The sequence below is a fragment of the Oenanthe melanoleuca genome, linkage group LGE22 (genome assembly GCF_029582105.1).
Source record: "Oenanthe melanoleuca isolate GR-GAL-2019-014 linkage group LGE22, OMel1.0, whole genome shotgun sequence".
In the NCBI taxonomy this organism is placed as follows: Eukaryota; Metazoa; Chordata; class Aves; order Passeriformes; family Muscicapidae; genus Oenanthe; species Oenanthe melanoleuca.
Window position 1 is genome coordinate 3,059,001 of NC_079363.1, and position 22,874 is coordinate 3,081,874.

Sequence of the window (22,874 nt, forward strand, 5' to 3'; positions counted from 1 at the left end):
GCGCCCCGCTCCCGCCACGGCGGCTCCGCGCTGGGGGCGGGGCCTCCGCTCCCGCCACAGCGGCTGCCGTGGCAACGGGGGCGGGGCTTGGCGGGCGGGGCGGGCCCTGCCCGGGGCGCGCCTCCGCTGCAGGGGTGCGGGCGGAGCGGGGGCCGGGGGTCCTTCGGGGGCTCCGGCGGCGCTTCGGCGTTGCGGGGAGAGAGTCTTGGGCGCAGAGCACCGCCCCGAGTGCCCCGAGTCCCCCCAATAACCCTCAATAATCCTCCATCCCCCCAATCCTTCAGTCACTTCCAGTACCCCCACTGCCCGCAATCTCTCAGCCCCCCCAATAACCCCAAACCCCTCAAACCCTCAGTATCCCCCAGTTCCCCAGTCCTTTTCATGATCCCCCCAGTCCCTTGGTATTCCCAGTCATCCAAGTCCTCCCAGTATCCTCCATCCCCTCCCTTCCCGTTTCCCCCAGTAACCTTGAGTAACCCCTCAGTAGTCCCTGCAATTCCTCAGTCCCTCCATTATCCCCCAGCATCTCCCAGTCCTCCAACATCCTCCAGTACCCGCCAGGCCCACTAGTATCGCCCCATTTCCCCAGCTTCTCCAGTCCCTCTAGTATTCCCGAAACCCCCCAGGAATCCCCAGCTCCCCCAGTCCCCACAGAATCTTCCAACTCCTCATTCTCTCCATTATCCCTGACACCCTAGTATCCCCCAATCTCCCAGAAATCTACTATCCCCCAGTCTCCGCAGTCACCCCAGTATCGTCCAATCCCCTCAATCCCCTCTGCGTCTCCGAACCGCAGCCTCCCCAAAGTGTCCCTCCTGAGTTCTCCCAGAGCAGCCTGTCCTGGCCACCCCTCCCTCGACTCCCCCAAGTCCATCCCACCACCGATGGTGGGAGGGTCCTTATTGTTCCTCCCTCTTGGTTTTTTTTGGGGATGGGCTCCCTCCCGGGGGTGGGTTTGGGGGGACACGGAGGCACTGGCGGCCGCGCAGGAGCCCTTCCCTCCCTCCCACCCTCGTCCAATCCCCCTGAGCACCCCGTGCTCCCCAACAGCAGTGAGTGACCACCGGGGACATCCCCTCGTAACTGAGACTGAGCAGTTCCCCCTCGTCCCCCCCGTTTCTTTTGCCGCTTCCCCTTCCCTGCGATGGCTGCGGTGCGGGGGGGCGAGAGGAATTTAGAGGTTCCTCCATGGGGGTATGGGAGGGGCTGTGGGATGGGACGAGGGTGGTGATGTCATGTCATGTCATGTCACTGTGCGTGTGTCCCCAGCATCGGGAGGGGCGCGGAAGGGGTTGGGGTCAGGCGGGATCCCTCCCCTGGGGGCGGCAGCGACCCCCCCCCCTTGGGGTATCCTGGCGTCACCCCAGTTCTCTCCCTACCCCCCCCCCGCTCCCCCCGGCAGGATCCTCCCATCTAGGTGACGGCGGCAATGGACGCGGGGGGGGTGTCGGCTTCCCGAAACCCCCCTGACCCCCCGGATCCTCGGGTCGTCCCTCTGCTCGAGGGTCCCCCCACAGGTGAGACTACCTCCCCCAAAAGAGGCCTCTGGTCAGGGTAAGAAGTCCTGAGGGGGGCCCCCTAGAACCGCAGAGCGGAGAGGGTGGTTTTCAGCGGTCCCCTGAGGGCCTGCAATATGGGAGAATCCTGCCCCTATGGTACAGGGAGATCTCAGATCTGAAGGAGGGTCCCAGGGGGTCCCAGAGATGTGGGGGGTTGTGGTGCCATGGTGTGGTGGGACCCCGATCCCAGAGTATGGAGGTGACCCCATCCCAGAGTAAAGGAATCCTGGGAATGTCAGGGTGCCCCATTCCCATGGCACAAGGGTATCTGAATTCCAGGTCCTTCCCCCGTGGGGGACACAGAGATGTGACAGTGTCCTGTTCCTATTGTGTGGGGTACCCCAGTTCCAAGGTATTCCCATTTCCCATGCCCCAGGATATGGGCGTGTCACATTCCTATGGCACCAGTTCCAGGGTCTGGGAGTGCCCCAGGGTCTGGGGGTGCCCCAGGGTTGTGGGGGTGTCCAGTCCCATGGAATGGTGTAACTTGATCCTGAGGTATGGGGGTTCCCCAGTCCCAGGATATGGGAATTCCAGGAATGGGGCTGTCCTATTCCTATGGTGTGGTCCTCCCCAGGGTGTGATCCCTATTCCAGGGCAAGATGGTGCCCCGATCCCACAGCTCAGGGATAGCCCAGTCCTGGATGCAGCAATATCTCACTGACATGGAATGGAGGTGTCCCAGTGTTAGGGTACAGGGATGTCCCATTTACATGGAATGGGGTACCCCAATCCCAGGGTATGGGGGTGCCCTGATCCCAGGATATGGCAGCACCACAATCCCAAGTTCAGGGTCAATATCACCTCATTTAGGGGTGCAGGGTTCTAATCTCATGGCATGGGAGTGCCCCAATATTGAGGTGCAAGCAATGTCCTAGTCCCATGGAATGGAGGTGCCCTGATTTTGGGGTATAAGAATGTCCCAATCTCACATGATGGGGATGTCCCAGTGTTGGGGTGCAGGGCTGCCCCAAACCTGTGGGATGAGGGTGTCCTGATTTTGGGGTGCAGGGGAGTTTCTGGGTGCCCCAACTCCATCTCTGGTTTTCAGAGGGAATTTGGGGTCCATGTCTGTTCCAGTCCCTGGCCCCCCTGCACCCAATCCCCGACCCTGGTGTGGGTGGCAATGCGGGGGTTGCGGGAAGCTGAACTCTGGCTTTGGAATATGGTAGGGATGGGGGTAGGAAAGGGGTGGGGAGGGGCTGGCAACAGGGATGGGGAAGGGGGAAAATGGATGGAGAAGATGGAAAAGGGTTTGAGAAGGGTGAGAAGGGATGGGGAAATGGCAGCAGGGATGGGGCAGGGGGGAAGGGATGAAGAAGGCTCAGAGGGGGAGAATAGGAAGAGGGAATGGAGCAGATAAGGATGGGAACTGGAAAGGCAAGAGAGGATGGGAAAACGGGAAGAAGGGTTGGAGAAGTTGGAAAAGACGATGGGGAAAGAACAGTGGGGATAGACCAGGTATAGATAAGATGGAGAATGTGGAAAAGGAATGGAAGAGGGGAAGAGAGGATGAAAATGGGCAGAAGGACGAAGGTATTAGTGGGACCAGGATGGAACAAAGGGCCTGGAGTAGGTGCCAGCTGGAAAGGGCAGGTGTCATTGGGATGGAGCAGGTAGGGATAGGAAGGAACAGAGGAACTGGGGCAGGTGCTGATGGGATGGGGCAGGTGCCAAGGGGCCCCATGCCCCTGTCGCTGCCCTACCCTCCTGGTGTCCAGCCCCCTCTCCCACAGCCCATCCCGGCCCGACCCAGCCACACCGGAAACCCCCCAGGCCCCCTGTGAGGGGACCAAGCCCCCTGAAGGAGCTGATGAGGACAGGGAGGGCCGGGCTGCACCCCACTATCTGCGGGGAGTGTGGGAAAGGCTTCAGCCGGAGCTCGGACCTGGTGCGGCACCGCATCACCCACACTGGGGAGCGACCGTTCACCTGCGGCGCCTGCGGGAAGAGCTTCAGCCAGAATTCCAACCTGGCCACGCACCAGCGCATCCACACCGGGGAGAAGCCGTTCGGCTGCCAGGACTGCGGGAAGCGCTTCGGGGAGAGCTCGGCGCTGGTGCAGCACCGGCGGACGCACACCGGGGAGCGGCCCTACAGGTGTGGGGAGTGTGGGAAGAGCTTCAGCGTCAGCTCCAACCTGCGGCGGCACCACCGCACCCACGGCCGAGAGCCGCCCCACCTCTGCCCTGAGTGCGGGGACACTTTCTGGAACCCTGGCCAGCTCCGGAGGCACCGCAGGGAGCACGTGGTGTGAGGGGGAGGAGGGGCGGGCATGGAGACAGGGACACCTGGGTGGGGATCGGGACAGCTGGGTAGGGGTGGGACACATGGATGGGGATGGGGACACCAGGATGAGGATGGGGGGGATGGGATGGGGATGGGGACAAGGACACCGTGGTTGGGGCACAAGGATGGAGATGTGCTGGTTTGGCACAGCGTGGTTTTTGGTAGTGGGGAGTGGCAGGGGTGGCACAGGAGTGACTTGGAGCCAGCCTCTGATGGCTCTGAAAATAGACATGCTGTTGGCCCAATTAGAGAGGGTGGTAATGCCTCTGATGAAATATTTAAGAAGAAAATCAAAATGGTTTGCTCAGCTGTTTTCCAGGGGTGGCCAAGTGCCGCTACCGGGGCCATCCCAGCACAGGCTGCAGCAATCTTGGGAGGCCTTGCCTGCCAGGCTGCCCTGGGCCAGCTGCACCACAGGTGAAAAGGGCAGGGAGGGTGGACAGTGGTGGCTGTTTTCCCATCCCAGCACCCTGCACAAGGAGTGGTGTAAGATGGCACTGCCCGTGCCTGGCCAGCTGCAGAAATCAGCTGCAGAAACGTGACGAGCGATTCCCCAACACGAAATCTAGGCAAAGTCAACCTAGAGCTGCAGGATCCTGCAGGGATGTTTGAATTGGTGGAACTTGTTGACAGTGGTACATACAAGCATCAGTTTTTCTTCTAGTTAGAGAAGAGAAGGAAATGAGATCATGTGAAGGGAAACAACATGGAAACACTGAGGTCAGTGGAGAAGAAAGAGGGGGAGGAAGTGCTCCAAGCGCCGGAGCCGAGATTCCTCTGCAGGCCATGGTGATGACTGTGGTGAAACCAACTGTCCTCCTGTGATGCACAAAGTCCATGGGGGATGCAGAGTTCCATTAGCAGCTCCTGCCAGAGCAGGTGGATGCCAGAGAAAGCTGTGATCCAGTGGGAGACCTGAATAGAGAGAGAGGGCCCCTGCTTCCAAACTAGAGCGGCCTATCCTTAGAGGACTGCACCCCGTGGACGAGTAACCCATGCCACAACAGTTTTGGGATGACTGTTTGTCCGTGGGAGGGACCCGACTGCATAGCCGAAAAAAGACTCCTGTCCCTGTGCAAACAGAAGATCTCGAGTGACAAACTGACCAAAATCCCCATGCCCTGTCTCTCTGCACTGTTGGTGGGAAGGAGGGAGGGGCTGTGGGGGGAAAAGGGTATTTTAAGGGCTTATTGTACTTCTCTTCATCGCCCTCTGACTCTATAAATAATAAATTTACTTTATGCCTTTACAGTTGAACATGTTTTGCCCTTAGAGTGTTTTTCTCCCCATCCTTATCTCAACTCACAAACCCTTCTTTAATTCCTTTTTCCCCTCTTCTCTCCCCAGCTGTAGTAAAAGAGGGTAAGCAAACTACTCTTGTGGGTGCCTGGCATTTGGCCAGTGTCAAACCACGACAATACACCAGGATGGCAACGGGGACACTGTGATGGGGACAGCGAAACCAGGATGGGGACACTGCCATGGGAATGGGGACACCAGGATGGGCCTGTGGGGACACTGTGATGGGGTTGGGGACACCAGGATCAGGATGGGGATACCAGGATTGGGACACCAGGCTGGGGACTCCAAGATGGGGACAGGGACACTGGAATTGGGGCACATGGATCTGCTGACATCATCAATAAAAGGTCCCCAAGCAGCCTCATGTCGCCACACAGACTGGGGACTTCCCCAATGGCATCACCCAGGGGATGACAGCATCTTCCCACTGCAAGGGCTTGGGGTCACCCCCAGTGATCCCAGGGTGGTCCCAGGGAGCTTTTTCAGTTCTTCCAGGCAGGCCAGATCCAGTGCCAGCACAGGGTGCCTGGGGGAAAAGGGGAGCAGCATGGGGATGCCCCACTCGCACACCCCTAGACACTCCGAGGAGGAGGAATGCACCAAAACCTGATCCTGCAATCCTGCTCACAATTCTCTGGCCTTTTTGCATAATTACAACCATTTCTAATTTCTGGGGGACAGGAAACACAACCCCAGAACATCAGAATTAGCTCACAGATTTGGGAGTTGCAAGGGGCACCCCAAAACCTCAGTCCTGCAATTCCATGATCCCAGAATTCCATGATCCCACTCATGAACCTCCAGCCTCATTGTGAAATTCTAATTTTTTAATTACTTAAAATTGTTGCCTGCCTGTGAGAGCAGTGTTGCTTCTCACACGTCCCCCCACTCAACCATCTCCTCCACACATCTTGCCAGGCAATCACTGCCTCATGCATGAGGCGACCATGAACCCATTCTCCAGCCATCTGACCTGCAGCTGAACCCCTCCCAGAGTGTTTTGGTGAACAAGAGTGAACAGGATTTAACAAATGTGAAAACGGTCCTTATTCTGTCTCACATGTTTTCTGCATGATTTTTTTTTTTTGTTTGTGTTTCCTGCCATGTGTAGAAAAGAGGATGGGAGCAGAAGGGTAATTATACAACAGGAATAGGAGTTAACTATGAACTACTTAGATTACAACCTCTTCTGGGAGAAGGAACCACCTCCCTTAATAGAAACCTGATTCTAAGAGAAGTCTCAGGTTGCCAAATAAATAGTGATAGAATTTCATTTACACATATATATATTCATTTATACATTATATATATGACATTTGGAGGTACACAGGCCAGTGAATTTTACTCTCTGCAAAGGCTTCCTGGGGAGACCCAGGAGCTGGATTAAAATCTCGAGGTTATTTGCACTCACACTGATCAGCAAGGTAACCCATGCAAAGTAAATCCAAAGCAAATCCTCAATAATAAGAACTGGCATTTGTTTACAAATTACGTGCAGTTTTGTACGGTGCTGTGCAGCCTCAGAGACAAGCACAGAAAAAAGAGCTACAGAACTGGAACCTAAGTTTGAACAGCTAAGTCATTTGTACCTTCTACATGAAAATAAATCAAACATAACCACAATATTATTACAATATTGCTCTTACCCTGCTGAAGTTCTCCACTGTGGATTTCAGGTATAACAGCACATGCTTTACTCCCAACAAAAGCTGGTCAGGTGGGAGCCAGGAAGCCAATTTTGTCTGAACACCACCTTCCAGTAGGGTATTGCTTCCTCTCTCATAGGCTCTCTTTAGCAAAGTGGTAAATGCAGAATCCAGGGGCACAGCAGGTTCTTTGCTCACCTCCTCGTGATTTTTAAACTGTTTAAAGTGAAAAAAAAAAAATCATAAGAGAAAAACAGTGATGAATATGAAACAAAAAATCTCCTCAGCTCCCCATGTTTTGAGATGAGCTCTGAGCTGAACTCAGGTGGAGTGTAGTAGTGTTCACTGCTGGCCTTGGAGAAAAACTCACCAAACCCAGCCCAGGGGGCCTGTGATCCCCAACCCAGCCAGAGGCAACTGCAGGCACTCTGAACTGACACATATAATCTGCACAAGGAAAAAAAAAGGATGCAAAGTAGCCACCTACTCATTAGAACTGATTACCTCTTCTAGATATAGAAAGCCATCCACCCAAGTTTTCTTCTTTTGGCACACTCTGTCACAAATTAGAACTGTGTTTGACAATGATCAAATGAGTGTTGATGCCTTTTTTTCTTTCTTTTTTTTTTTTTTTTTTCCCTCTGAAATCTCACCTAGGTGCTTTATCTTTATTAAAAAGGAAAGGGCTGTTTGTTCTAATTGTACTAGAAATAAATCAGGTGGTTGAAGAAATAAGTCAGGTGGTTGCACACCTTGTCTGGCTGTGGTGTCTCCCTTCAGCTCTAGGAATCACGCTTATCAAGGTGTCCTGTTTGCAACACAAGCAGAAAAAGGTACCAAAATTCATCTTGGAACTCATATTTATAGAAAGTGGCTAGATTATTTTTTTAAAGAATCAAAACATAAAATAACCCAAGTATATTTTTTTTCTGTAACTTTTTCTCCCTGCACACAATATAGCTGCACCTCAGAGCAGCTCCACATTGCTTTCTCTGTACAGAACTGATGACACTTAGATTGTCTTCTCTAGCAGCTCCTATGACAATTAAAGCTGAATTTGTTTCTTGGCCTACACAAAAACAAAACAAACAAAAAAAAAAAACAACCAAAAGAAACAACAACACACCAAACAAACAAAACAACAACAACAACAAAACAAACAAACACAAGCAACACAAAAATCCCCAAACATCCTCAAAAAAAGCCCCAAAAAATCCCAAAAATATTCCCCAAAATTCCCCAAAAACCCAAAAGTAATTCCCCTAAAGAATCCCCAAAAATTACCAAAAATAACCATCCAAAAAACACCCAAAACCATGTGGAAGTGGCGGCCAAATGTAAGGAAAAAACAAAAAACAAAAAAAACCAAAAAAACTCCCAAAAATACCCAAGAAAAAATTCCTAAAAAATCGCCAGAAATTAAAAATAAAAAAATCCCAAAGAAAATCCCCCCAAAAATTCCAAAAAACCCCCAAGAAATCCCAAATAATCCCGCAAAAAAATCCCAAAAAACCCCAGAAAATCATCCCAAAAATTACCAAAAACCCCCAAAACATTCCCAAAAACATTGCCCAAAACATTCAAAAAAATTTCCCCCAAAAAATTCCAAACACCCACCCAAAATCCCCAAAACCACAAAAAAATATCCCCAAAAATTACCAAAAACAAACAAAAAAAAAAAATTCCCCCAAAAATTGCCAAAAATATCCTCAAAAAAACCACCAAAAATCACCTGGAGCTGGCGGCCAAAGGTAAGAAAAAAACCCCAAAAAAACCCCAAAAATTACCCCCAAAATTCGCCAAAAAATCGCCAAAAATTAAAAAAAAAAAAATCCTCAAAAAAATCCCTACAAAAATTCCCCAAAAATCCACAAAAAATTCCCCAAAAATATCCCCCCAAAAAAAAAAGAAAAAAAATTCCCAAAAAAAAATCCAAAAATCCCCAAAAAAATCCCAAAAAAATCCCAAACATTACCAAAAACCCCCAAAAATTCGCCAAAATTACCAAAAGTCTTCTCAGAAAGCCCCCCAAAAATCATCTGGAGCTGGTGGCAAAAGGTAAGAAAAAAAACCCCAAAAAACCCCCAAAAATTCCCCAAAAATATCCCCAAAAATTGCAAAACTCAAAAAAAAAAAAAAAAAAAAAATCCCCCATAAAATCCCCCAATATTTTAAAAAATATCCCCCCAAAAATCCCAAAAATCAGCTGGAGCTGGCAGCCATAGGGGAGAAAGAACCCCAAAAAACTACCCAAAAAACTCCAAAAAAATTCCCAAAAAAACCCCTAAAATTACCAAAACCCCCCCAAAAATTCCCAAAACGCCCCCTAGAAACACCCCAAAAAAAACCCAAAAAATCCCCATAACCAGGCAGCCAAAGATGAAAAAAACCCACAAAAACACCCCAAAAATATCACCAAAAATCCTTAAAAAATATCCCCAAAAATTCCCCAAAAAATCCACAAAAACTACCAAAAATATCCCAATAAAAATTCCCAAAGAAATTCCAAAAACCCCTCAAAAATCCCAGAAAATCCCCAAAAAAGTCCCAAAAACCCCTCAAAAAACCCCAAAAAATATCCCCATAAATATCCCCAGAAAATTCCCAAAAACCCGAAAAAATTCCCTAAAATCCCAAAACGATTCCCAAAAAATTTCCCCCAAAACTACCCCAAAAATTCAAAAAAAAAATCCCAAAAATTACCAAAACCCCCCACAAAATTACCAATAATCCTGAAAAAAATCCCAAAAAAATCCCCCAAAATTACCAAAAATATTCCCTCAAAAAACTCCAAAAATTAGCTGGACCAGGTGGCCAAAGTGAGAAAAATACCCCAAAAAACCAGCCAGAAACACCCCAAAAATATCCCCAAGAATTATTAAAAACGGCTCAAAATGATGCCCCTTTCACGCCACTGGTAGAAATGGCACAATACCAAAAAAACCTGTACCTGTTCCGTTTTCAGACTGAAGCAACAGGATATTCCTGGCTTCTAGTGCAGCAGGGAAGGGAAAGGTTTGGGTAATCCCGTCTTCATTTAAAGATTTCTTCATGAAAGCCATCACTGCCCTCAACCGGGACATCCACCACAGCCAGGGCATCTAAAATAGGAAGAAAAAAAAAATCTAAGCAGAGGATCCAGACTAGCAGGAAAAACAGCAGAGGCAGAATGGAACACTCCGAGAATACAAGGCATCTTTTTAATTGATCACAAACTCCCTGGCAGCGCCGGAGCGGCGGGTTCGGGAGGCGCCGGGGCCGGTTCCCCTCAGCGCGGGGAAATCCCCGCACCGCCCTCCCGCGCACGGCCGGCGGCACGGGAGCCCCGGCAGCAGCCCGGAGCAGCAGCGGCAGCGCCGCGCGGCCCCAGCGCCCGCCCCGATGCCGCCGGGTGCCCGAGCCCCACACTCCGCCCGCCGAGGGAGCGGCGGCACCGCCGGCACCCGAACCGGAAGCGCTGTCACGTTAGCGCCCGCACGTCAGCGGCCCGGGCTCCGCCCACGGCCCCGCACGTCATCGGGTCGGCCCCCCCCGCATCACAGCCGCGGGCCCGCCCCCCGCGTCACAGTGACGGCCACGCCCCCCGCGTCACTGCCGCGGCCCCGACCCTCCCGTCACAGCCGCGGGCCCGCCCCCCGCGTCACAGTGACGGCCACGCCCCCCGCGTCACTGCCGCGGCCCCGACCCTCCCGTCACAGCCACGGCCCCGCCCCCCTTGTCACAGTGACGGCCACGCCCCCGGAGTCCCAGCCGCGGATCCGCCCCTCGCATCACAGTCAAGGCCCCGCCCCTCGCGGCACAGCGCTGGCCATGTTAATGCCTGCCGATCGACTGCTCGGCGATCGACTAGCGACGCCTGCCGATCGATTGCTCGGCGATCGACTCGTGATGCCTGCCGATCGATTGCTCGGCGATCGATTAGGGATGCCTGCCGATCGATCGCTCGGCGATCGACTCGTAATGCCTGCCGATCGATTGCTCGGCGATCGACTCATAATGCCTGCCGATCGATTTGCTCGGCGATCGACTCGTGATGCCTGCCGATCGATTGCTCGGCGACCGACTCGTAATGCCTGCCGATCGATTGCTCGGCGATCGACTCGTAATGCCTGGCGATCGATTGCTCGGTGATGGATTAGCGATGCCTGCCGATCGATTGCTCGGCGATCGACTCGTGATTCCTGCCGATCGATTGCTCGGCGATCGACTCGTGATTCCTGCCGATCGATTGCTCGGCGATCGATTAGTGATGCCTGCCGATCGATTGCTCGGCGATCGACTCGTACTGCCTGCCGATCGATCTCTCTCGGCTCGATTGCTCAGGCCCAGAGCAATGCACCCTAAACCCAACCCCGCCCCTTGGGCTTCGTAACTGCCTGGGGTGTCACGTGGCCTCGTCCCGCGTTTTTAAAGGGGTTTTGGGGTGTTTTGGGGGGTTTTAAGGTTGCTTTAGGGTATTTTGATGGGATTTTTTAAAGTTTTTATTGTATTTTTAATTTTTTTTTTTAATTTTCGGGTTTTTTTAGGGGCTTCTGGGGGTTTAGCCCAGCGCTGACCCTGTCCCTCTTCGTTCCATCCCCTGGGACGCTCCCCCGGCCCCGCCCCTGCCCCGCCCCAGCCCTGGCTGCGCACCCGCCGCTAACGCCGCCTTGTGGGCACAGCGCGGTACTGCAGCTGCTGCCGAGCAGCTCCCCTCTCCCCTCCTCACCCGATTGTCGCTGCCAAAACCCAGCCTAAGGCTGAGCTCCCTATCCCCTCAATCTCTGCAAGGAATCGGATTTCTCAATCCGGCAGGGCAGCAATGCTGTTCTCCTCGCCGGAGATCCGGATTGCAGTGGCGCCCCCGCCTTCGCTGACCGGAACGAGCGGGGAGCGGGGGGTGTGTGTGAACAGAGGGGAGGGTGACGCCGAGTTCGGGCTGCGAGAGCGGCCGTGGCTGCGAGCGTGGGAAGGGCGGCAGTGCTGCCGCCTTGTGGGCACAGCGCGGTACTGCAGCCACCCCCGAGCCGGCGCCCTGGCAGTGCTGCCGCCTTGTGGACAGAGTCTGGTACTGCAGCCAGCCCTGAGCCGGCCCCTGGCGGTGCTGCGCGCGTGCCCTTCTGAAGATGGGAGCGAGCGCGTGCCGGGACGCTGCCCTGTAGGACTGCCGCCACGCTACGGATGCCGCTTGCGGCAGGAGCCCGGACGAGACAAGCATCCCCGCCCGTGCCTGCCGCCGCTCCAGCGTCGGCCGGAGCTCTTTTCGGCGTCGTTGCCGGATTCAGGCAGGCGAATTAGAAATTGAGATGGTGAGGGGCGTTACGGGTACCACAACAAAGATGGCAGCGGGGCCGGAAGTGGCCTCTGCCAGTAGTAAAGATGGCAGCAGCGAAGGGCGGAAGTTACTGCTTGCCACTCTCAAGATGGCGGCTCGGCCGGTACTCGCCTGACCTTCTATATATGGCGGCAGAAAGGGCGGGTAAACAAGGACCTCAGTGTGTTTTGGGGGCTGCCTGCGTGCGACGCCGACACCGATCGCCGCGGCGTGATTTTCTGCGGCGTTTCCGAGAGTGCGGACACGGGCTGTGGGCTCAGCGGCGCCGCGGGCACGCGGGAGTAGGGCAGGCGCCGACAGGCGGCTGCGGGCAGACGCCTTTCTCTGCTTCGGGGTCCTGTCCTGCCGGGGGCGGTACCGAAGGCGGTACCGGGGGCGGTACCAAGGGCGGCACCGACGGCGGTACCGGGGGTGGTACCGGGCGGGGATCCAGGTGCGGGGCCGTGAGGTGATCCAGGGGCGGGGCTGGGCCCGGCACAGGTGCGCGGGGTCTCGGTGCGGCTGCGCGGGGCGTGGCCGAGGTGATTGAACTCCAGGTAATGGGCTCGGCCGCCATTAGCTCAGGCTGAGCTCGCTGCGGGCGGTGGCTGCGTTGGAGCTCCGCGCACAGGGACTGGTTGGATTTCTGCTTTCCCTCCTCTCAAACCCTCTACCCCTCCTTCCTCCTCCTCGTGTTCCCCTTCTTTTTCTCCCTTTCCCGCCTTTCTCTCTCCTTCTCAAGCCGACTCTTTCCCTCCCCTTTGGCCTCTCCTCCTGTTTCTCTCTCTACCTTTCCTCCCTCCTCCCCGTGTTCCTTTTCTTTTCTTTCTCCCCCCCCAACCTGTGCCCCCCATTCTCCTTCTCCTGTCCCTACCCCGCTCCCCTCTCCTGTTCCCCTCCTGGGTCCCCCGTCCCTCTCCCCACCCCCGGCCTTTCCCTCCCCGTCCCGCTTCCCTCCACAGCCCGAGCCCTCCCTGCTCCTCTCATCCCTGTGTCCCTCCTCTCTGTCCCTTCTCCCCTGGCTGTTTCCCGCTGTTCCTTCCCATCCACCCCCCATACCTATACACACCCTACCCTACCCTGTTCTATTCCTTTCTCCTCCTGCTCCTGCTTCTACCCTTCCTTCCCCCCAACCCTGGGCCCCCCATTCCCTCTCCCTGCTCCCATTCCCCTCATTCAATCCTCCCCTCCTTCCTCCACCCTCCCATTCCCTTCCCACCACACCTGTCCCTGTTCCCTCTCCCTGCTCCCGTTCCCCCCTCCCCCCAATTCCGCCTCCCCTCCTTCCTCCACTCTCCCATTCCCCCCACCAGCGCCCCTTCCCCTGTCCCCGCTGCCCCGCACACCCCGGCACCCCCCGCCCTCGGTCCTTGGTCACCCACCCCGACCGCCCCGTCTGCCCCCCATTCCCATCCTCCGTGCCCGCTTTTCCTCTTTCCCCCGCCCAGCGGGGTTCGGGGCGCCGCATAATAAAGGCCGGAGAGCCCGAGCGGCTGGACCCGGCCGGGCGCGGGGGAGCGCCGTGCCAGCCCTGGAGCCCCAAATCCCGGCGCTCCCGGTGCCCCCGTCCCGCGGAGGCCCCGCAGACCTCAGCGCGGAGCAGCACCCGGCTCCCCGTTCCCGTGCGCGCACAGCCCCGGGGCTGCTGCCCGCGCACCCCTGCGGAACGAGCGGGGCTGAGGCGCGGGAGGAGCCGCTCGGCGGGGCCGGGCACGGTTCCGCTCGGGCTGTTTCTCATTCACCTGCCAGATGGGATGCTCCCCCTCTCCCTTGCTTTGCAACTCCAAAAAGCTCTGCAATGGCAAAACCTCTTTTATTAAAACTCGGTTGCGGCTTTTCCCCTTTGCTTCCAGGTCACAGGATATACTGGGATTGAGAGGGTTCCTGAAATCCGACTCTCGAGGACACGGCCCGTGGGAGAATTGAACTCACAACCTTGGCACTACCTGGACTGTGCTCCGACTGACTGAGCCCTCTGCATCTCAGGTATGAAACTCCCAAGGATGGGAATCATTGGCTCCAGCAAGGAAACTGCAGCTCCTTCTATTCTGCTAAAGCAGCTTTACACACCAGCCCCTGCCACGGCTGTAGGGTAGAACTGGCTGGCAGCTGGCATGACAGCACCGCATCTTCCCATCCCCTGATTTTCCTGCCCTTTCCAGGATTTACCCAGCAGCTGTAGATTTGCTCTTGCCATGTCTCTTTGTAGGGAGAAGTGAGCAGGACAGGTTCTGAGGCTTCCCTTGCTGCGTGGCCTGAGTTCTTCTGGAGAGTGGCAGGTGGCATTTCCTGCAGGTGAGTGTTGCCCAAATGAAGCAGCTGCTGAAACTGGGGTTGGTTTTGTGGCCCAGAGCTGCACAGAGGCCTCAGTGCCTCCCTCTCAGTGCCAGCAATGCTCCTTGATGTTTCTGTGTGTCCCAGCTGCGAGGGGCAGGACGAGGCCAGGAGTCCCCGAAAGGCATCCAGCACCTCTTGTCCTTGGGCCCTCGGGGCAGGGGCTGTGCCTGCAGCGTCCTGCCCGTGCCGAGCACACGGCCCGGGATGGGCGCTGGGTGCCCGGCCGGCGCTGGCACGGACACGGCTCAAGGGCTGCCCGTGGCTCCCGGCCAGGGGCTGCTCTGAGCAGGCTCCTGGAGATGCTTCAGCCTGGATACAGGCCACTGACAGCCCAAAAGCAGCCCAAGGAGCAGCTGGCGTGTCCTGGTGATGGCGGCACGGGCTGCGTGCAGAGGGGCTCAGACAGCAATTCCTGGTTCCAGCCTCCCAGAGCTCCCAGGCAGCTGCCAGGTATGTCCTGTCCACCCCAATTGCCTTCCCTTCCCTTCCCTTCCCTTCCCTTCCCTTCCCTTCCCTTCCTTCCCTTTCCCTTCCCTTCCCTTCCCTTCCCTTCCCTTCCCACCCCACCCCTTTCCGCCTGAGGCCTCGTTCAGCAGCAGCAGCACTGAAGCCAAGGCAGTCTTCCCTCACAGCTATTAAATGCCAACCGACAGCCTGCAGAGATGCCTTCAAATCAAAGGTTCAGGTGGGATGAAGTTTTGTTTGGACGAAGGTGGGAGTTTCCAGGGAGCCAGCTGGAAGTGCAGAAGGGATGGAAAGCTTTCCCAGGTGGGTCCCACTGGAGGTGTGCTGAAGGCAGGGATGTGCACCCTTTGCTGAGGGAAAAGAACTTGCAGAGGCTCTGAAAGGAGCTGAGCTGCTGCAGGGAGAGATGTCCTCCCGTGGGCACGGGGAGCTGCCTTGGCACGGGACGGGAGCGCCCCCCGGCCCTGCCTTCTCCTGCTTGAAAATATCACCTGGAGCCCCGGCTCAGGGGGGCTAAATCAGCTGACTCCAGGCAGCTCTGTCAGCTGCCCCCAGGGACATGGGTGGGGCTGGGGGATGAGGGCTTTAGATAGCCAGTTGTTTGGAGCAGATGCCTGTCCCTGTCCCGATGCTGCTGAGCTTCCTTGGACGCTCTGCCCGTTCCTGGCACAGTGGCGTTCAAGGGGCAGCTCTGCACGGGAATATCCACCCTCCAGGAGGCACTGTGAGGTTATGACATTACATATGAGCATTACTGTAGCCAGCCCAGAGCTGGAGGTTTGTTTTAGAAAGAAATTCTTGGACTCTGCAAAAGTGAAAGCTCAGTTTCTACAAAAACCATCTGGTTGTGGCATTGCACGCTCCAGACACTCTTCTCTCCTTGCCTGAGCAAAAGGTTTTATCTCCTGTACTAAATCAGGAGAAGCACAAAGACAGAATTCCACATTCACCAAGCATTAAATAAGGGCTTCAAAAGAAAAATCAGGGCAGCAGTAACTCTTAAGAGCACTTGCTTCAGTCTAGGCAAGCCTCAGAACAGCTGTTCACCTTTAGTGCTGCAGAGGTACTTCCAAGACAGTCACTAGAGGTCAGACATCTAGGTCTTATCGCCTTTATTTGTGGTGTGAAGATTGCCAGCCCTTAAGGCCAGCAGGGCCTCCTGCATCAGGCAGGGCTCAGTGGTGCCTTTACCTGCGGAAGGTCGGCTGAATCCATACAGGTCTCTGCTGCAAATGCACGTGAACCAGTGGAAGAAAGCTCTCCATGTGCTTCCTCAGGTACTTCCCAGTGGCACTGCTCAGACACCAGAGCTCCAACTGCAGCAGGTGAGTCCTGGAGTGCTGGATCAGCATGGCCACAATGGCCAGGGAGGTGAGTGAGCACTGGGCAAGGCAGTGAGCCTGCACCTCAACACCACCTGTGAGAGCAAGGACTGGCTCACTCTGGAGAGCCTGAAGGAAAACTCGCTCCAAATCTCTTCTGGCCGATGCTGACATCAATTTCCCCAAAGCCTTAATGTGCTCTGTGGACAGCAGAAGTTCTCCTTGCTGTGTCTTTGGTGGCTGTCTGTAAAGAGCTGCACCAAAGTTTGTCCATAGAAGCTTAACTGCTTCCCTATTTTAGGGGATTTTTTCAGATTTCTGAGAAGCCAAGCCCATCTCAGGAAGTTGCAGCATGGTTAAAGTGATCTCCTTCAGCTGAGCTGCAGTCATGTACATGTGCAGCTCCTCCAGAGCCTGCAGCTGGTGAGACTTCCTGGGATAGACCTGGCTTTGGTCCTTCCCCCCAGTCTGCAGCTCTTCCAGGACACTTTTGGTGATGGCTTTGAAATACTTGGACAAGACGTGTCTGTGATCTCTCGTTTTCAGCAGCTGGAGCACCCCAGAATGGAGGTGAGCTGACAGGAGCTTCACAGTGACAGGGTTCAGACCAGGCTGAGGAATAGAGCGCAGCTCCAACGCCAGGAACCAGCTCTCCAGTGCAGGATGTCTGAAAATCAAGGTGAGTGCATCCTCCAGGGTCTGTAACAAACAGAGGTAACAGCATGACTGAATGGATAATCACAGTGCAGGGTAAAAAATAAACTCATTCATCTGCCTATTTTCCACATTTTATCAGTTACAATTATTGAACATGAAACTGTCTACTAGCTGACCAGAGGATAAAAAATATTAATGAATTACAAGCACATAAATATCATTCTCTCAACATTTATGCTGTGGGATTTATGCTGTTATACTGAACACTCTGGACGTGTCTAAGCTCGTCTGCAGAGAAGAACTGAGTATTCTGGGGTTCATCAACACACTCTAATCTCCACAAATTCACAGAACAGATGAAAGGAGAAAAAATTCCCTCCTCAGGTACATAATTTTCAATAAGGCTTTACACAGGGCTGAGGGGATGCATTTTTTCCTGAAAAGGTGATCTGATTTGAGACTTCTCCTGACCGTGTTCCAGCTCAGGGGTGGGACTGTGGGTGATGCAGCTGGCTCACATCTCCAGACAGTAGTTTAGCAACCTCACGCTCTGCATTCCTAAGTTCCCCTCCAAGAGCTTGACAACAACTCTCTGATCAGCAAAACTATTCCCCAGAGAATCGGCCAAACCCAAGTTTACTAACATGTGCCTCTGTATGCAGGGATTTGGTACCTTGTCATTTGAAGACACTTCTGTCATCAGAGGCTCCTCATCCATGAAGAGATCCCATCAGCCTGATGCTCCTCCTGCTTCTGCTGCTGCTCCAGCTTTATTTCATTGTCCCGGCACAACAAGATGCTCAGCAGGTCCACACAGAGATCAACAAGCTGAGGACCCAAAGTTTTACCAAGCTATGAAAACAAAGACATGTTGGAAGTGAAGAAAAGAGGAGGATGGGAGCAGACAGGTAATTATACAGCAGGAATAGGAGTTAACTAAGAACTACTTAGATTACAACCTCTTCTGGGAGAAGGAACCACCTCCCTTAATAGAAACCTGATTCTAAGAGAAGTCTCAGGTTGCCAAATAAATAGTGATAGAATTTCATTTACACATCTATATATATTCATTTATACATTATATATATGACATTTGGAGGTACACAGGCCAGTGAATTTTACTCTCTGCAAAGGCTTCCTGGGGAGACCCAGGAGCTGGATTAAAATCTCGAGGTTATTTGCACTCACACTGATCAGCAAGGTAACCCATGCAAAGTAAATCCAAAGCAAATCCTCAATAATAAGAACTGGCATTTGTTTACAAATTACGTGCAGTTTTGTACGGTGCTGTGCAGCCTCAGAGACAAGCACAGAAAAAAGAGCTACAGAACTGGAACCTAAGTTTGAACAGCTAAGTCATTTGTACCTTCTACATGAAAATAAATCAAACATAACCACAATATTATTACAATATTGCTCTTACCCTGCTGAAGTTCTCCACTGTGGATTTCAGGTATAACAGCACATGCTTTACTCCCAACAAAAGCTGGTCAGGTGGGAGCCAGGAAGCCAATTTTGTCTGAACACCACCTTCCAGTAGGGTATTGCTTCCTCTCTCATAGGCTCTCTTTAGCAAAGTGGTAAATGCAGAATCCAGGGGCACAGCAGGTTCTTTGCTCACCTCCTCGTGATTTTTAAACTGTTTAAAGTGAAAAAAAAAAATCATAAGAGAAAAACAGTGATGAATATGAAACAAAAATCTCCTCAGCTCCCCATGTTTTGAGATGAGCTCTGAGCTGAACTCAGGTGGAGTGTAGTAGTGTTCACTGCTGGCCTTGGAGAAAAACTCACCAAACCCAGCCCAGGGGGCCTGTGATCCCCAACCCAGCCAGAGGCAACTGCAGGCACTCTGAACTGACACATATAATCTGCACAAGGGAAAAAAAAGGATGCAAAGTAGCCACCTACTCATTAGAACTGATTACCTCTTCTAGATATAGAAAGCCATCCACCCAAGTTTTCTTCTTTGGCACACTCTGTCACAAATTAGAACTGTGTTTGACAATGATCAAATGAGTGTTGATGCCTTTTTTTTTCTTTCTTTTTTTTTTTTTTCCTCTGAAATCTCACCTAGGTGCTTTATCTTTATTAAAAAGGAAAGGGCTGTTTGTTCTAATTGTACTAGAAATAAATCAGGTGGTTGAAGAAATAAGTCAGGTGGTTGCACACCTTGTCTGGCTGTGGTGTCTCCCTTCAGCTCTAGGAATCACGCTTATCAAGGTGTCCTGTTTGCAACACAAGCAGAAAAAGGTACCAAAATTCATCTTGGAACTCATATTTATAGAAAGTGGCTAGATTATTCTTTTTAAAGAATCAAAAGATAAAATAACCCAAGTATATTTTTTTTTTCTGTAACTTTTTCTCCCTGCACACAATATAGCTGCACCTCAGAGCAGCTCCACATTGCTTTCTCTGTACAGAACTGATGACACTTAGATTGTCTTCTCTAGCAGCTCCTATGACAATTAAAGCTGAATTTGTTTCTTGGCCTACACAAAAACAAAACAAAACAAAAAAAAAAAAACCAACCAAAAGAAACAACAACACACCAAACAAACAAAACAACAACAAAACAAACAAACACAAGCAACACAAAAATCCCCAAACATCCTCAAAAAAACCCCCAAAAAATCCCAAAAATATTCCCCAAAATCCCCCAAAAACCCAAAAATAATTCCCCTAAAGAATCCCCAAAAATTACCAAAAATATCCATCCAAAAAACACCCAAAACCATGTGGAAGTGGCGGCCAAATGTAGGAAAAAACAAAAAAAAACCAAAAAACCCCCAAAAATACCCAAGAAAAATTCCTAAAAAATCGCCAAAATTAAAAATAAAAAAAATCCCAAAGAAAATCCCCCAAAAATTCCCAAAAACCCCCAAAAAATCCCAAAATCCTGCAAAAAAAAAAAAAAAAATCCTCAAAAAATCCCTACAAAAATTCCCCAAAAATCCACAAAAATTCCCCAAAAATATCCCCCCCAAAAAAAAGAAAAAAATTCCCCAAAAAAATCCAAAAATCCCCAAAAAAATCCCAAAATTACCAAAAACCCCCAAAAATTCGCCAAAATTACCAAAAGTCTTCTCAGAAAACCCCCCAAAAATCATCTGGAGCTGGTGGCAAAAGGTAAGAAAAAAAACCCCAAAAAACCCCCAAAAATTCCCCAAAATATCCCCAAAAATTGCAAAACTCAAAAAAAAAAAAAAAAAAAAAAAAAAATCCCCCCATAAAATCCCCCAACATTTTAAAAATATCCCCCAAAAATCAGCTGGAGCTGGCAGCCATAGGGGAGAAAGAACCCCAAAAAACTACCCAAAAACTCCAAAAAAATTCCCAAAAAAACCCCTAAAATTACCAAAACCCCCCAAAAATTCCAAAACCCCCCTAGAAACACCCCAAAAAAACACCCAAAAAATCCCCATAACCAGGCAGCCAAAGATGAAAAAAACCCACAAAAACACCCCAAAAATATCACCAAAAATCCTTAAAAATATCCCCAAAAATTCCCCAAAAATCCACAAAACTACCAAAAATATCCCAATAAAAATTCCCAAAGAAATTCCAAAAACCCCTCAAAAATCCCAGAAAAACCCCAAAAAAGTCCCAAAAAACCCCAAAAAATATCCCCATAAATATCCCCCAAAAATTCCCAAAAACCCGAAAAAAATTCCCTAAAATCCCAAAACGATTCCCAAAAAATTTCCCCCAAAGTACCCCAAAAATTTCCAAAAAAATCCCAAAAATTACCAAAACCCCCCACAAAATTACCAATAATCCTGAAAAAAATTTCCCAAAAAAATCCCCCAAAATTACCAAAAATATTCCCTCAAAAAACTCCAAAAATTAGCTGGACCAGGTGGCCAAAGTGAGAAAAATACCCCAAAAAACCAGCCAGAAACACCCCAAAAATATCCCCAAGAATTATTAAAAACGGCTCAAAATGATGCCCCTTTCACGCCACTGGTAGAAATGGCACAATACCAAAAAAACCTGTACCTGTTCCGTTTTCAGACTGAAGCAACAGGATATTCCTGGCTTCTAGTGCAGCAGGGAAGGGAAAGGTTTGGGTAATCCCGTCTTCATTTAAAGATTTCTTCATGAAAGCCATCACTGCCCTCGACCGGGACATCCACCACAGCCAGGGCACCTAAAATATGAAGAAAAAATCTAAGCAGAGGATCCAGACTAGCAGGAAAAACAGCAGAGGTAGAATGCACCACTCCGAGAATACAAGGCATCTTTTTAATTGATCACAAACTCCCTGGCAGCGCCGGAGCGGCGGGTTCGGGAGGCGCCGGGGCCGGTTCCCCTCAGCGCGGGGAAATCCCCGCACCGCCCTCCCGCGCACGGCCGGCGGCACGGGAGCCCCGGCAGCAGCCCGGAGCAGCAGCGGCAGCGCCGCGCGGCCCCAGCGCCCGCCCCGATGCCGCCGGGTGCCCGAGCCCCACACTCCGCCCGCCGAGGGAGCGGCGGCACCGCCGGCACCCGAACCGGAAGCGCTGTCACGTTAGCGCCCGCACGTCAGCGGCCCGGGCTCCGCCCACGGCCCCGCACGTCATCGGGTCGGCCCCCCCCGCATCACAGCCGCGGGCCCGCCCCCCGCGTCACAGTGACGGCCACGCCCCCGGAGTCCCAGCCGCGGTCCCGCCCTCGCATCACAGTCAAGGCCCCGCCCCTGCGGCACAGCGATGGCCATGTTAATGCCTGCCGATCGACTGCTCGCGATCGACTACACCCCCCCCGTGATGCCTGCCGATCGATTGCTCGGCGATCGATTAGCGATGCCTGCCGATCGACTGCTCGGCGATCGACTCGAATGCCTGCCGATCGATCGCTCGGCGATCGACTCGTGATGCCTGCCGATCGACTGCTCGGCGATCGACTACGATGCCTGCCGATCGACTGCTCGGCGATCGACTAGCGATGCCTGCCGATCGATTGCTCGGCGATCGACTAGCGATGCCTGCGATCGATTGATCGGCGATCGACTAGCGATGCCCTGCCGATCGATCGCTCGGCGATCGACTCGTGATGCCTGCCGATCGATTGCTCGGCGATCGACTCGTGATGCCTGCCGATCGATCTCTCTCCGCTCGATTGCTCAGGCCCAGAGCAATGCACCCTAAACCGATCCCCGCCCCTTGGGCTTTGGAACTGCCTGGGGTGTCACGTGGCCCCGTCCCCCGTTTTTAAATGGGTTTGGGGTGTTTTGGGGGGTTTTAAGGTTGCTTTAGGGTATTTTGATGGGATTTTTTAAAGTTTTTATTGGATTTTTATTTTTTTTTTTAATTTTGGGGTTTTTTTTAGGGGTTCTGGGGGTTTAGCCCAGCGCTGACCCTGTCCCTCTTCGTTCCATCCCTGGGACGCTCCCCGGCCCCGCCCCTGCCCCGCCCCAGCCCTGGCTGCGCACCCGCCGCTAACGCCGCCTTGTGGGCACAGCGCGGTACTGCAGCCGCGCCGAGCAGCTCCCCTCTCCCCTCCTCACCCGATTGCCGCTGCCAAAACCCAGCCTAAGGCTGAGCTCCCTATCCCCTCAATCTCTGCAAGGAATCGGATTTCTCAATCCGGCAGGGCAGCAATGCTGTTCTCCTCGCCGGAGATCCGGATTGCAGCGGCGCCCCGCCTTCGCTGCCCGGATGGAGCGGGGAGCGGGGGGTGTGTGTGAATAGAGGGGAGGGTGACGCCGAGTTCGGGCTGCGAGAGCGGCCGCGGCTGCGAGCGTGGGAAGGGCGGCAGTGCTGCCTTGTGGGCACAGCGCGGTACTGCAGCCGCCGCCGCTCCGGCGCCCTGGCAGCGCTGCCGTCCTGTGGGCACAGCGCGGTGCTGCGCGCGTGCCCTTCCGATGATGGGAGCGAGCGCGTGCCGGGACGCTGCCCTGTAGGACTGCCGCCACGCTGCGGATGCCGCTTGCGGCAGGAGCCCGGCCGAGACAAGCATCCCCGCCCGTGCCTGCCGCCGCTCGAGCGTCGGCCGGAGCTCTTTTCGGCGTCGTTGCCGGATTCAG

At 53.2% G+C, this 22,874-nt stretch overlaps 2 protein-coding genes across 5 annotated transcripts; one reads left to right on the forward strand and one right to left on the reverse strand.

Moving 5' to 3' along the window:
• The first annotated feature begins 954 nt into the window (after positions 1-954).
• LOC130265876 (zinc finger protein 853-like) lies at positions 955-5,103 on the forward strand. 2 transcript variants are annotated; one of them, XM_056515186.1, is made up of 3 exons: positions 955-1,052; positions 1,403-1,517; positions 3,296-5,097. In XM_056515186.1, the coding sequence occupies exons 2-3, from the start codon at positions 1,430-1,432 to the stop codon at positions 3,814-3,816; spliced, it is 609 nt and encodes a 202-aa protein (XP_056371161.1). In that variant the 5' UTR covers positions 955-1,052; positions 1,403-1,429; the 3' UTR covers positions 3,817-5,097. The 2 variants fall into 2 exon arrangements, with proteins under 2 accessions (XP_056371161.1, XP_056371162.1); XM_056515187.1 differs by lacking the exon at positions 955-1,052 and having other exon boundaries at positions 1,203-1,517; positions 3,296-5,103.
• An 11,407-nt stretch (positions 5,104-16,510) lies between these two features.
• LOC130265879 (nucleolar pre-ribosomal-associated protein 1-like) lies at positions 16,511-21,391 on the reverse strand. Of its 3 annotated transcripts, none has more exons than XR_008842696.1 (4): positions 20,867-21,391; positions 19,040-19,095; positions 17,544-18,509; positions 16,826-16,912 (listed from the first exon to the last, which is right to left on the reverse strand). XR_008842696.1 is itself a non-coding variant. In XM_056515198.1 (2 exons), the coding sequence occupies exons 1-2, from the start codon at positions 17,586-17,588 to the stop codon at positions 16,511-16,513; spliced, it is 447 nt and encodes a 148-aa protein (XP_056371173.1). In that variant the 5' UTR covers positions 17,589-17,633. The 3 variants fall into 3 exon arrangements, 1 of the variants encoding a protein (XP_056371173.1); XR_008842695.1 differs by having other exon boundaries at positions 18,941-19,095; XM_056515198.1 differs by lacking the exons at positions 19,040-19,095; positions 20,867-21,391 and having other exon boundaries at positions 16,511-16,912; positions 17,544-17,633.
• Between the last annotated feature and the right edge of the window lie 1,483 nt (positions 21,392-22,874).

What these genes read in the sequence shown, in the direction of transcription:
- LOC130265876 (XM_056515186.1), top strand. Translation starts at nt 1,430, where the DNA reads ATGGACGCGGGGGGGGTGTCGGCTTCCCGAAACCCCCCTGACCCCCCG. An exon ending in GCTCGAGGGTCCCCCCACAG is followed by an intron (nt 1,518 to 3,295) that starts GTGAGACTACCT and finishes CCTCTCCCACAG; the next exon opens with CCCATCCCGGCCCGACCCAG.
- LOC130265879 (XM_056515198.1), bottom strand. Translation starts at nt 17,588, where the DNA reads ATGGATGAGGAGCCTCTGATGACAGAAGTGTCTTCAAATGACAAG. An exon ending in AAGTGTCTTCAAATGACAAG is followed by an intron (nt 16,913 to 17,543) that starts GTACCAAATCCC and finishes TGTTTGTTACAG; the next exon opens with ACCCTGGAGGATGCACTCAC.